Source organism: Sorex araneus, chromosome X, assembly GCF_027595985.1.
Source record: "Sorex araneus isolate mSorAra2 chromosome X, mSorAra2.pri, whole genome shotgun sequence".
Classification (NCBI taxonomy): domain Eukaryota; kingdom Metazoa; phylum Chordata; class Mammalia; order Eulipotyphla; family Soricidae; genus Sorex; species Sorex araneus.
In genome coordinates, this window is record NC_073313.1 from 223,255,122 (window position 1) to 223,267,975 (window position 12,854).

Here is a 12,854-nt window from a genome sequence, read left to right on the forward strand (position 1 = left end):
ACATTTTTTAAATTCAAAATTTTCATGATGATGCCTTGCGTGGAGAGGCTCTAAATATGAGAGATGCTCATCGATCAGCCATGCCAGTCAGCTGACGGCCAGCTGCGTGCCAGCTGCGTGGTGAACGTGCAGGGCGGCAGCCTGACATCACTCTCTGAAATGCTTTCTCTTTCACATTCTTGTACTTTTCCAGCTGACGGCACAGAGGTGGGTGCTGGGTCCACCAGCAGAGCAAAGATCCGAGATGTCAGCTATCCTCCGAGAGCTGCTTTGTGTCTCTGAGAAAGCTGCCAACATTGCCCGGGCTTGCAGGCAGCAGGATGCCCTCTTCCAGCTGCTGATAGAAGAAAAGAAAGACGGGGACAAGAACAAGAAGTTTGCAGTTGACTTCAAGACTCTGGCTGATGTACTGGTACAGGAAGTTATAAAACAGAATATGGAGAACAAGGTAAGAAAGGTCACAGCTGAGGTTATTGCGAAATATTTGACCTCGTGGTTCACTTCTCTTGCCGGAAGAGCGGTGCTCTTCCTCTCCCAGCACCAAGTACTAGCACCTTGCAATCCTATCAACAACTTAGGTATTCCCCCTTGTTTGCACAACACTTACTACTGACATGTTCAATGCAGAATGAACTTTAGAAACTGAAAGCAAATAAAGAAATAAAAATCACTTCCATTCCTAACAGCTAGAGAGAAATGGTGTGTTTGATTTTTGGGGGGAGGGGTGGGGGTGGGAGGCACCTGACAATGCTGAGGGCTGGAGATGCTCAGGGGTTAACTTTTGGCTTTACACTCAGGAATTAATCCCAGTGGGAAAACATATGGGACGTCAGGGATTAAACCCTGGTTAGCTGTATGCAAGTATGCAAGTCAAGTCCCTAACCCACTGTACTGTCTCCCCAGCCAGCAGAAACATTTTTTTTTTTTTTGCTTTTTGGGTCACACCCGGAGATGCACAGGGGTTACTTCTGGCTTTGCACTCAGGAATTACTCCTGGCAGTGCTCAGGGGACCATATGGGATGCTGGGAATCGAACCCAGGTCGGCTGCGTACAAGGCAAACGCCCTACCCACTGTACTATTGCTCCAGCCCCAGAACCAGTTTTTGACAGACCAACTGGCAGAGTCTGTATTCTTAGTGCTACAATTTGCCTTTTTGTGGAACTCTAAAAGTTAACTTTTTTTTTAAGAATGGAAAGAACAGATATTTGACAGAAATCACCCCAAAGAAAGATTGGGATAATTTCCACAATATTTTCAAAATATGAGAATCCTTTAAGTAGATACTTGATCATAAACAAGAGAATAAGTGACTCCTTAAAATTTCAACAAACTCTGCTTTTCATGCTCTATTATGTCTGACTTGAATGAATTAAATGAAGCAAATTTATTAAATGAAACATTATGTTACTGATCAAGATCAAGATATTTGGGGGACTAAGCAAATGAATTAGAAATATATCAACATTCATTTTTATGAGTTAATATTTGCTCAAAAGCATTATGATAAATTTAGGTAATTGATTATTAAGATATATGCCAGAATTTATGAAAAATAATTTTGAAACTTTAAAAAAATTTTATTAGTGAATCATGGTGGGGGGACCGTTACAGACTTACAAACTTTCGTGCTTGCATTTCAGTCATACAATGATCGAGTACCCAACTTCAACCAGTGTCCATTTTCCACCACCAATGGTCCCTGCATCCCTCCCATCACCCACACTCTGTTCCCGCACCCACCCCACCCCGCCTCTGTGGCAGGGCATTCCCTTTTGCTCTCTCTCTCTCCTTTTGGGTGTTTTGGTTGGCAGTAGAGGTATTAAATGGCCATCATGTTCGGTCTATAGTCTACTTTCAGTCTGCCTCTCCCATCCCAAGCAGGCCCTCCTAGCACCCTTTACTTGGTGGTCCCTTTTCTATCTGAGCTGCCTTTACCCCCAGCATGTGAGGCTGGCTTTTAAGCTGTGGAATAATCCTCCTGGTACTTTTCTCTGCTGTTCTCTGCTGGTGTTAGTCTCCCTTTCTATTACTTTACATTCCGCAAATGAGTGCAATCTTTCCATGTCTGTCCCTCTCTTTCTGACTCATTTCACTTAACATGATATTTTCCATGTTGCTCCACCTATATGCAAATTTCATGACTTCATTTTTTTCTAATAGCTACATAGTATTCCATTGTGTAGATATACTAAAGTTTCTTTAACTAGTCATCTGTTCTCCAGCACTCGAGTTTTTTCCAGATTCTGTCTATTGTAAGTAGTGCTGCAATGAACATGTAAGTGCAGATGTCATTTCTACTATACTTTTTTGCATCTCTGGGATATATTCCCAGAAGTAGTATTGCCCGGTCAAATGGGAACTCGATATCTAATTTTTTTTTTTGATTTCAACTTCTTGTTGTATTCTTTTATTTTTTTAAATTCTTTTATTGATTCACCATGTGGAAAGTTACAAAGCTTTCAGGTTAAAGTCTCAGTTATACAATGCTCAAACACCCATCCCTTCACCAGTGCATATATTCCACCACCAAGAATCACGATATACCTCCCCCCTTCCCCCCACCTCCCCAACCCCCCACCCGCATGTGTAACTGGTAAATTTCACTTTACTTTCACTTTACTTTGATTACATTCAATATTTAAACAAAAAATTCACTATTATTGATTTGGAGTTTCTCCCCCCTAAAGTCTGCTGAAAAGAAAGCATTTGGTAATTTGTTTTCCATTGCTGAGAATGAAGAGATATGAGGTCAGGAGGCCGCACCAGCAGCAGCATCCGATATCTAATTTTTTTTTATAAGTGTCCATACTGTTTTCCAAAAGGGCTGAGCCATTCGGCATTCCCATCAGCAGTCTGTTCATGGTCGACTTCTATTTTCAGTGCATCATAGTCTGCAGAGGTAGTTGATACAATTTCTATCTTCCTGATTCTATTGAGGTATGTTTTGTGACCCAGCACATGGACTATTTTGGGAAATGTTCCCTGTGCACTGGAAAAAAAATGTGTATTCTTTCTTTTGGGGATGCAAAGCCCTGTATAGACCTATTAGCCTTCTCTCTTCTCTCTCTTCCCTCAAAGCCAGTGTTTCCTTGTTGAATTTTAATCTTGTAGATCTATCTAGAGGTGATAGGGCAGTGTTGAAGTCTCCATCTACTATTGTGTTGTTAGCAAAGTTAAAATCTGTTAGCAGTTGGGGCTGGAGTGATAGCATAGCGGGTAGGGCGTTTGCCTTGCACGCGGCCGACCCGGGTTCAAATCCCAGCATCCCATATGGTCCCCTGAGCACCGCCAGGAGTAATTCCTGAGTGCCGAGCCAGGAGTAACCCCTGTGCATCGCTAGGTGTGACCCAAAAACCAAAAAAAAAAAAAAAATCTGTTAGCAGTTGTTTTAAGTACTTAGCTGGTCCCTCATTAGGTAGGTACATGTTTAGGAGTGTGATTTCTTCCTGCTGTATATATCCCTTAGACCAGTAAAAATTGGCCTTCGCTGTCCCTTTTAATCTTTTCAACCTGAAATCTATGTTGTTGGATACTAGTATGGTCACCCCAGCTTTTTTTTTTCTTTTTGGGTCACACCTGGCGATGCACAGGGGTTACTCCTGGCTTTGCACTCAGGAATTACTCCTGGTGGTGCTCAGGGGATCATATGGGATGTTGGGAATCGAACCTGGCTCGGCTGCATGCAAGGCAAATGCCCTACCTATTGTGATATCTCTCCAGCCCCAACCATCATAGCTTTTTTGAAGGAGTTGTTTGCTTGCAGGATTGTTTTTCATCCTTTTACTTTGAGTCTGTGTTTGCTCTGACTGTTCAGATGTATTTCTTGTAGGCAGCAGAATGTTGGGTTTAATTTCTAAATCCATTTTGCCACTCTTGTCTCTTAATTAGTGCATTTAGACCATTGACATCAAGGGAGATTATTGTCATGGGTTTTGTGCCATTTTTCTGTAGGGATTTGTTGTGCTTGTAGGGTTTTTTCTTGTCTTACGGTAGTCCCTTTAGTCCTTCTTTTTAGTTTGGTTTTCCCACCAACAATCAATGAGAGTCCCTTTCTCCCCGAATTTGTGCCAGCACTGGTTGTTCTTGTTCTTGTTAATGAGCGCCAGTTTCTGTGGTGTAAGGTGATAAGTCTCATTGTTGGTTTAATTTACATCTCCCTGATGATTAGTGAAGGTGGAGCATTTTTTCATATGCCTTTTTGCTAATTTTGAAAACTTTGACCTATGAAACACTTTGTTTCCTAACCCTCAGTCCTGTTCGTGGATGAAAGAAGTTGGTCCAAAGTAGAGAGAGAGTATGGGGCAAATTGTCTGCCACAGAGGCAGAGTGAGGACTGGGGATGTGGGGGGTGGCACTGGGGACATTGGTGGTGGAAAATGGGCATCGGTGGAGGGATAGGTGTTCGATCATTGTATGGCTGAAGCTCAAACATGAAAGCTTTGTAATTGTATCTCACAGTGACTCAGTAAAAAAAAGAAGAAGAAAAAGAAAGAAGTTGATCCTTGATAAATAGGCTTTTGGCCAACCTTGTAGATTTGCACTATTATTCAAAAGACAAAAACCCAAAACTAAAAAACAGTAACCAGTAGTTGTGGGAACTATTAAAGCTAATGGTAATCAGTATTCACTGAGTTTAAATATTTAAAGCAATTCCTTGCTTTTATTCTTTGAAAATATCACACCTAATTCACCACACATATGAAGAAAAAAATACCTTTGCTATAGAATGGATAAGAAACTAAAAACTTCTTCGTGACAGAGAGGTGAGAAAAGAATCTTAGCTCTATTTTAAAAATTCGATGTTGATATATAAATTATTAGCCAATATTTCCTGTTTGGAGCTGGAATTATAGTAAAGTGGGTATGGTACTTGCCTTGGGTGCAACCAACCTGAGTTCAATCCTCAGCAAGCATCCCTTATGGTCCCCTGAGCACTGCCAGAATTAATTTTTGAGTGTGGAACCAGGAGTGATCCCTGAGCATCACTTGGGTATGGTCCCAAAACAAAACAAAAAAATTATTTTCCTTCTTATCACTTATTAATAATGCAGGTTTAGAGGACATATCTGAGTAATTAAAACAAAATCTAGTGTCATCTCTTGCTTTCTCTAATATCTTATATAAGCAATATTATGTGAGATACAGTGTTTAAAATATCTTCCTTGTAGTTATTCTATGGTTCTTAAGAGGTATGAAGTTTCTGGAAACTTCTTCAGACTCAAAAAGACATTAGAACTTCTGTCATGATCTGAACTTTATAGAAGGAACATAGGAGCATAAAGTGTTAGGAAGGGATGGGCCAGAGAGATTGTATAGGTGTTAAGGCACTTGCCTTGAAAGTGCTAACACCATTTCTATCCCTGGACTGCATCTGACAGCCCAAGCATCCGCCAGGAATGATCGCTGAGCAGAGTGCCAGGAGTATGCCGTGAGCACTACTGGCTGTGGTCCCAAAACCAAAACAATTAAAAATATCTGTAGTTTTGTCAGAGAGATAGTACAGTGGGTAGGGCACTTGCCTTACCTGCAGCCAACCCATGTTTAATTCCTGCACTCCTAAAGCTCCCCTTAACACAGCCAGAAGTGACCCCTCAAAGAGTCAGAAATGTTAAGGCCTGAACAGAACTACTGTGGTACCAAAACTAATTAATTAGTTAAAATATTAGGAAACTAAGTACTCACCAAGCTGACTTACCTGAGCCAAACTGATTTCTGGAATTGTACATTTCTGAATTTTAGGTCTAATTTTGCTACTTACTTTGAATTATTAGTGAAAAATTGTTCGGAATTGTAAGTATTGTGTGGTTTATTGTTGACCTCATGCTGTAACTCTCAGTTTCCAGGCTTGGGAGAGAAAGTTTTTGGAGAAGAATCCAACGAGTTTACTAATGATTTAGGTAAGTATAAGAATCAATAAATTTTAATAACTCCATTATGGTGTAGTATTTTAATTTTCAAACAGATGGATATTTCAAAGTCTCCTGTAAATAGCACATTAAAATGTGATTCCAAATTCTCAGAGGATCATGATGTTTAGAGAGATCCTAGAATTTTTGTTGGAAATCCACATCTTTTATTTTGATATTTAAATAATGTTTAACAACCTTTGAAAGAGTTGTACGGCCCTTTGGGAATTTAATAGTGCATCCAGAAAAGCACATATCTACACAATTGTGCAGACAATTTCAAATGTAAGGTTTCAAATCACTTGCATAATCTTGTAGAAATTCATGGCCCTTGACTGAGAATCTAAAGGGAGCTGACCTGAAAGGTTCCATTTTATGGCAGATTTTAAATCTTACTAAATTTTCTGTGGGCTAAGATTCTCTCATTAGATGGACCACCATGTTCCTTGTGGTCTAGGGGAAATAAATAAAAAAGAACCAGAGGGTTCTTTTCAGGGAACCAGATTACTTTAAATTTGTTGGATTTTGTTTGTTTCTGTAAATAGTAGAAGCTGAAAACCTTGAGCTTTCAACACATGGGTGTGGCAAATCAAATCAAAACAAAGGAAAGCAGTATGTGAGAAGCAGTTAGAGGCACTTGCATGTGCTGATAAAATTTAGGCTCTTTTAAATCTCCAAGTAAAGAAGTACATTAGACTATTAAAAGGCAAAGGGCACTGTAGCACTGTTGTCCCATTGTTCATCGATTTGCTCCAGCGGCACCAGTAATGTCTCCATTGTGAGACTTGTTTCTGTTTTTGGCATATCGAATATGCCACGGGTAGCTTGCCAGGCTCTACCATGCGGGCGGGATAATACTCTCAGTAGTTTGCCAGGCTCTCCAAGAGGGACGGAGGAATCGAACCCGGGTCGATTCCATGCAAGGCAAACATCCTACTCACTGTGCTATCGCTCCAGTCCAAATACATACAAATATTGGGAGGTAGATCAAAAAGCTGGAGTACATCACCCACAGGCAGAGGTCCTAGGTTTGATTTCGGACACCACATGGTCTCCTGAGCAACTCTGAGCTGGCTCAGTGTTGCAGTGAAGACTGTGGCAAGTGATCCTGGGGCCTCCTGAACACTGCCTGAGAGGAGATTCCCCTTCCCCCTTCCTGCCCCCCTAAAAAAATACAAGGGTTCATGACTCAGAGATTCTTATCTAATCCAGAAGCTTCTTTAAATTGCACACAAAATTGTGTGTGTGTGTGTGTGTGTGTGTGTGCGTGCGTGCGCCTTGTAGGCAATTTTCTGAGAAGAAGAAAGTCCATTGAATCCTGCAGCCTGTTCCCCACAGTTCACATGAAGTGCATGACCTGGGCATCCATGACCTTAGCAAAGTCTTCTAGGTCATTCTGGCCATCAGACAGGTTGGATCCCCTGGTAGTGATGACTTGTCCTCACCTAACTGAAGAGCAGTTTTTCTTGCCTCCAGCCCTGTTCTGCACCCTCTCCCAAACTCTTGAAATGGGCTAGCTTTTAGTTTGTCTTTATTCTAGGGGAAAAGATTATCTTGAAACTGTGTGCAACAGAGGAAGAAACAGTGGAGCTTCTTAGCAAAGTTCTCAATGGCAACAAATTGGCGTCGGAAGCATTAGCCAAGGTTGTGCACCAGGATGTCACCTTGACTGACCCAACTCTGGATTCCATTGAGATCAACATTCCACAGGACACACTGGGAATCTGGGTGGACCCCATAGGTAAGTGAAAGAGAGTGAGTTTGATTTTTAAAAATTCTTACTGCAGAAATGTTTGGGGTTGTGGGTGGTAGTGGTGGTGGAGTTGATAAAATAAAAATTATTGAAAGTACATTTTAACCCTCCTAGAATGTTTGAAAAATCGACTTTGAAACAGTAAAGGGCTAATATATATAGACATAAGTATACCTCCAACAGATATGTGTAAATGTTCATGTCTGTGTATAAAACCACTGCATAGCAGTCATGAAAATGACAGCTGAATGTGACACGTTAGCAGTCAGTTGGGAAGTTTGGGAAGTTTACATAACCTTAACTCTTTATTTGAAACTATTATGATAGTTATAGTAATATGAATCTCATTGCCTTGAAGTTACATGGGCCTCTTAGCTGTAATGCTAATTTGGGAACACCCATAGTATTTTCAGAACTTTTTTCTTTCTCATCTCTCTAGCATATTCAACTCACTATAATGGAGGTCATTAATTACGCTGGGCAAGCAGTTTCCCTTGACCATACCCATCTTGCACACATACTAACACAGCTCAATATAAATGCTTTGAGTCAGAGACCAGAACATCCAGCCAATGGATTATATATGTAAATGAAGCACCTTTCCCAAAATCTTTCATCACTTAAGAGTAACCCAGCATCAGTTCAGGTTTCTGCGGGACTGACATTTCCCATTATTTTGCTCTGTCCTAACCTGACTTCTGTGATCTCAGAAGTTCTGTCGCCACAGCCTTAGCCCAGTACTTCCAAACTGGTGTTAACCCCCTCCCTGCTGTGGTCTTACTCATTCTGTCTTGAAGGAAGCACCTGGCTCCTCAGCTTCTTTTTCACAGACAAGCCATTAATTTTTTTGTTGCCACAATTGTTGCCTCTTCTTCTAATTTGAGGAACCAAAAAGGAAAGGTGATTCTGCCCCTGATGGCTTTCTGTAAGGAGGTTTTCTTATCCACTTAGAATTGGTCTTCGTTGGGGCTGGAGCGATAGCACAGTGGGTGGGGCGTTTGCCTTGCACTCGGCCGACCTGGGTTCGATTCCCACATCCCATATGGTCCCCTGAGCATTGCCAGGGGTGGTTCCTGAGTGTAGAGTCAGGAGTAACCCCTGTGCATTGCCAGGTGTGACCCAAAAAGAAAAACATTTTTAAAAATTAAATTAAAAAAATAGAATTGGTTCTTGCATTAGCAAGAATGCTAATAAATCTAAGAGGTCCTCTGAGTCATGGGCTTTTAAATATGTGTGACATGTGATGAGTATTTGAATGGTTCTGAGCTATAAGGTGCCATGCCAGATGCCAAAGGAACTACTGACATCTTCCCACATAGCTGGAAAAATGGGACACAAACATAAAAAGTACACAAGGTCATGTAACTGTTTAGCACAAAGAAAAAACTTGACATGTGACTGTAAGCCTATCCAAGCTGAGGTAACAATGCCATGGAGTGGGTTGCTTCCAATCAGAAATTTATGCCTCACAGTGTGGGAGGTGGCACGTATAAGTTTGAGGTGCTGGAATGGTTAGGGGAGGGTACTCTTCCTGATTCATAAATTGGGCCTTCTGGCAATGCCCTTTGCTAGTGGAAAGGACTAGAGATTTCTCTCAGGTTTCTCTTAAAAGGGTACTAATCACATTCATGAGGGTTCTCTTATATCTCTCCCAAAGACACCTCTTACTATTACCATCACCTTTAGGGAGTTAGAATTTGGAGGGAACCATGAAATTCAGATGATAGTAGTTTCCAAATGAGAGGCAGAGAGAAGTGATATTACAGTCTTTATCACTATATATCCTACCCATAGTGTATTCGATATGCCAGAAACAGTAACAACAAGTCTCACAATGGAGATGTTACTGGTGCTCGCTCGAGCAAATCGATGAGCAACAGGATGACAGTGATACAGTGCTACAGTGATCACTATATCCATCATCTTCTAAATAAATTTTACTTGAATGCGGATAACTTTGCTTCATTTTTCAGATTCAACTTACCAGTACATAAAAGGTTCTGCAGACATTAAATCCAACCAAGGGATCTTCCCCAGTGGACTTCAGTGTGTCACCATTTTAATTGGGGTATATGATGTACAGACAGGCATCCCCCTGATGGGGGTCATCAACCAACCTTTCCTCTCACAAGACAGAGAGACCAACAGGTAAATTATGAACATTCATGCATCTTATGGTTTTAAGAATTTATAAACAGTTTACTGTTAGGATTATTACTCTTTACCAGAGAATCCAATGGTTCAGTACATTGAGTTGTTTCTACTGAAAATCTGTACATGTAACTCAAAGTACTAATTTTAGTCCTACATTTGGCACTATTTTATTTGGGGCTTGATGATAACAGTGGGTGGGAAAATAGGGGGAAATGCCATCTCAGAGAAATCAGTATTGCATTTGAGATCTAGCAATTTGGCCCCTATTTTCTAGAATCCACTCAAAAAAGAGCACCTTTTAGAAAAACTGTTTTCTAAACAGGGGTCATCTCAACTGATCCAAGTTCATATGGAATTTTGTCAATGGATAATTTATCGCAATTTCAGAGGATATTCAAAATCAAATGTGAAATGACCCAGATTCGTAGCTATGCCCAGGATGTGGATGTGCCCATGGAGCACGATTCCTATAAATAATGCAGCTTCGCCTCCTTTCCTGTCCCTCCCTCCTTTTTCTCCATGGACCTCTGCCTGGAAATTAGGAGGCCACCAGGATGCCAGTTGCTTTGATCCATGGCCCATGCTCTGCAGGCGGCACCAAGGCCTGTGAAGTCCAAGTGAAAGCAAGCAGCTTATTTCCTGTGATGTCAGTTTTTTTTTTTTATTGAAATAAGTCCCAGTTTTCCATTTCTATTGAACTTCTCGAATCACTTTGGGCAACTAAAAATTATTTTCTCCTTAATAGGTATAAACTATACCTCTACTATTTCTCACAGGTCTTTTCTCTACCGAACTTATTCCTAACCGAACCCAGGTTTCTATTATCTTTATATCATCATCACCCAGTTCAAAAGCAGCAGGTCTGTCTGCAGACACAATCCTGGGTTAGAAATAGAGGTGCTGGCGGAGCTGGGAGAGGTGCAGGCTCTGGAGCCAGCTGCCTGAGTCTGGCCACAGATTTCACCTCTTATTCTCTGGGCTTGTGCAAGTTTACATACTCTAAGAGCATCATTTTCCATCTCTGTAAGCAGAGTCCGTACCCAAAACACAGTCTGCTGAGCATTCCTAAATGTTAGGTGTGGCCATTGCTGCTGCCCAAAAAATGAGTTTCTTGGTCATATAGTCCAAATGAACCCTAACAAATGGGAGAATAAAAAGGAATGACCGAATGAACAAAAAGTTACTATAAGGATCATAAAAATGTGCAGATTTAAAAAGATATTACCTGTTTATCTTTGTTCCCTGTTAAACTTCAAATGCCAAAAGTGGTAATGACATTTTGCAAGTAACCAGAAGCCCCACAAATATTTTAGTGTCATCCCAGTTGGATGTGATAATTGTGTAAGATCCACAGCATTGCTGATCTGTAAAAATGGAGGCAGCTGCATATGTGTGAAAACCTTTTAGAAAGATACTAAGTACTTGAGATATGTATATACTTTATATATATGCATGTATATATACTTTATATATATTCTCTATATACTTGATATAAAAATATAAAGTACTCAGTTCTAGACTTAAGGAAAGTGGAGATGCCTTGCATTTAGCTGTATTAAATAACGTGCATTTATCATTATATACAAATATGTTAAGTATATGTAAGCCTATATACAAACATAGATACTAAAAGATATATTATAGCAACACAGGAAAATGCCATCACCCACCTCCACAAACTGAAAATTGTTCTTTGCAGGTGGGAAGGACAATGCTACTGGGGCCTTTCTTACATGGGGACCAACATCCACTCACTTCAGCACCTCCACTCTGAAAGAACCGTCAGTGAAACGCAGAGTCAAGCAACTGGAAAGAGCAGCTCTGAAGCCAAAGAGCCGGCATCCTGTTTTTCCGCTGTCATTAGCACCAGCGAGAAGGAGCCCATCAGAGCCGCTCTGTCTCGTATATGTGGGGAGAGCATTTTCCGGGCAGCTGGGGCTGGCTACAAGAGCCTTTGTGTGGTCCAAGGCCTTGTTGACATTTACATCTTTTCCGAAGACACTACTTTCAAGTGGGACTCTTGCGCGGCCCACGCCATCCTGAGGGCCATGGGTGGGGGGATGGTGGATCTAAAAGAATGCTTGCAAAAAAATCCAGAGCCAGGCCTCGATCCCCCGCAGCTGGTGTATCACCTGGAAAACGAGGGCGCTGCAGGGGTGGAGAAGTGGGCCAACAAGGGAGGACTGATAGCATATAGATCAAAGAAACAGCTGGAGACGTTCCTGCGCCTCCTCATCCAGAACCTCACCCCTGCAGATTCACGCATATAGAGAAACCCTGGCTCCACGCAGACACTGAACTGTGAAATGATTTCCCACATCTCTTTATTGACGGTAGCCTTGTTACATTGATGGTCAATATTCATCTTCGGGGTTTTTGCAAGGAGGGAGGTGAGGGGGGCTCTCAGCCACACACTGAGGGCCTGGGGGAAGGCCTGGCTCTTCCTACTCCAGCTCAGTGGCCGGACTCTTCAGAACTTGGGCCTGGTGGTGGTTTAGGGGGTGGTTGGGAGTGCCAGGGACTGAACTCAAGGCCTAGCACACGCAACGCCTGAGTCCCACCCTTGGTGCTCTTCCTCTTTTAAGCAGCATTTTTCCATTGTGGGTTCATAATGTTGATGGCAATAAATGAATGACGTTTTTACAGCAGTCCATAGCTGTGTGAATATCTTCAGAGTGGATATTAGTTGAAACACTTCAATACTATACTGGAGTAAGGGGGGAAATCCTGCCCTGTGAAGAAAATTCCCCTAAACTTCCAAGTGATAAGGAAAATGTGATGAAGAACGCACAAGAGGGCATTGTTCTAGGGTCTGGTTTCCTATCTTAAGGGACAGTTTGCAGCTTTGACCTTTGGCAGAACATTCAGAACTGAATTTTCTGCACCATTTAGCCAATTTTGTGTTTTACACAGTATTCTTGTGTTTCTCTTAAGAAAGCCTGGAATACTCTGGACTTCTTCCTCCTTCTCTTCCTCTTCCTCCTCCTCCTCCTCCACTTCCTCTTCTTCCTCTTCTTCCTCCTCTTCCTCTTCCTCCTC

The 12,854-nt window shown here is 41.6% G+C and overlaps 1 protein-coding gene across 3 annotated transcripts in view; it reads left to right on the forward strand.

The window, feature by feature from the left end:
• INPP1 (inositol polyphosphate-1-phosphatase) overlaps positions 1-12,463 on the forward strand; it is a 30,622-nt gene extending 18,159 nt beyond the window's left edge. For all 3 annotated transcript variants that reach the window (XM_055121316.1, XM_055121317.1, XM_055121318.1), the window contains exons 2-6: positions 194-448; positions 5,839-5,899; positions 7,449-7,649; positions 9,635-9,809; positions 11,515-12,463. In XM_055121316.1, the coding sequence (XP_054977291.1) occupies positions 245-448; positions 5,839-5,899; positions 7,449-7,649; positions 9,635-9,809; positions 11,515-12,085 (1,212 nt within the window). In that variant the 5' untranslated portion in view covers positions 194-244 and the 3' untranslated portion in view covers positions 12,086-12,463. The remainder of the gene's footprint in view (positions 1-193; positions 449-5,838; positions 5,900-7,448; positions 7,650-9,634; positions 9,810-11,514) is intronic.
• Positions 12,464-12,854: the final 391 nt, after the last annotated feature.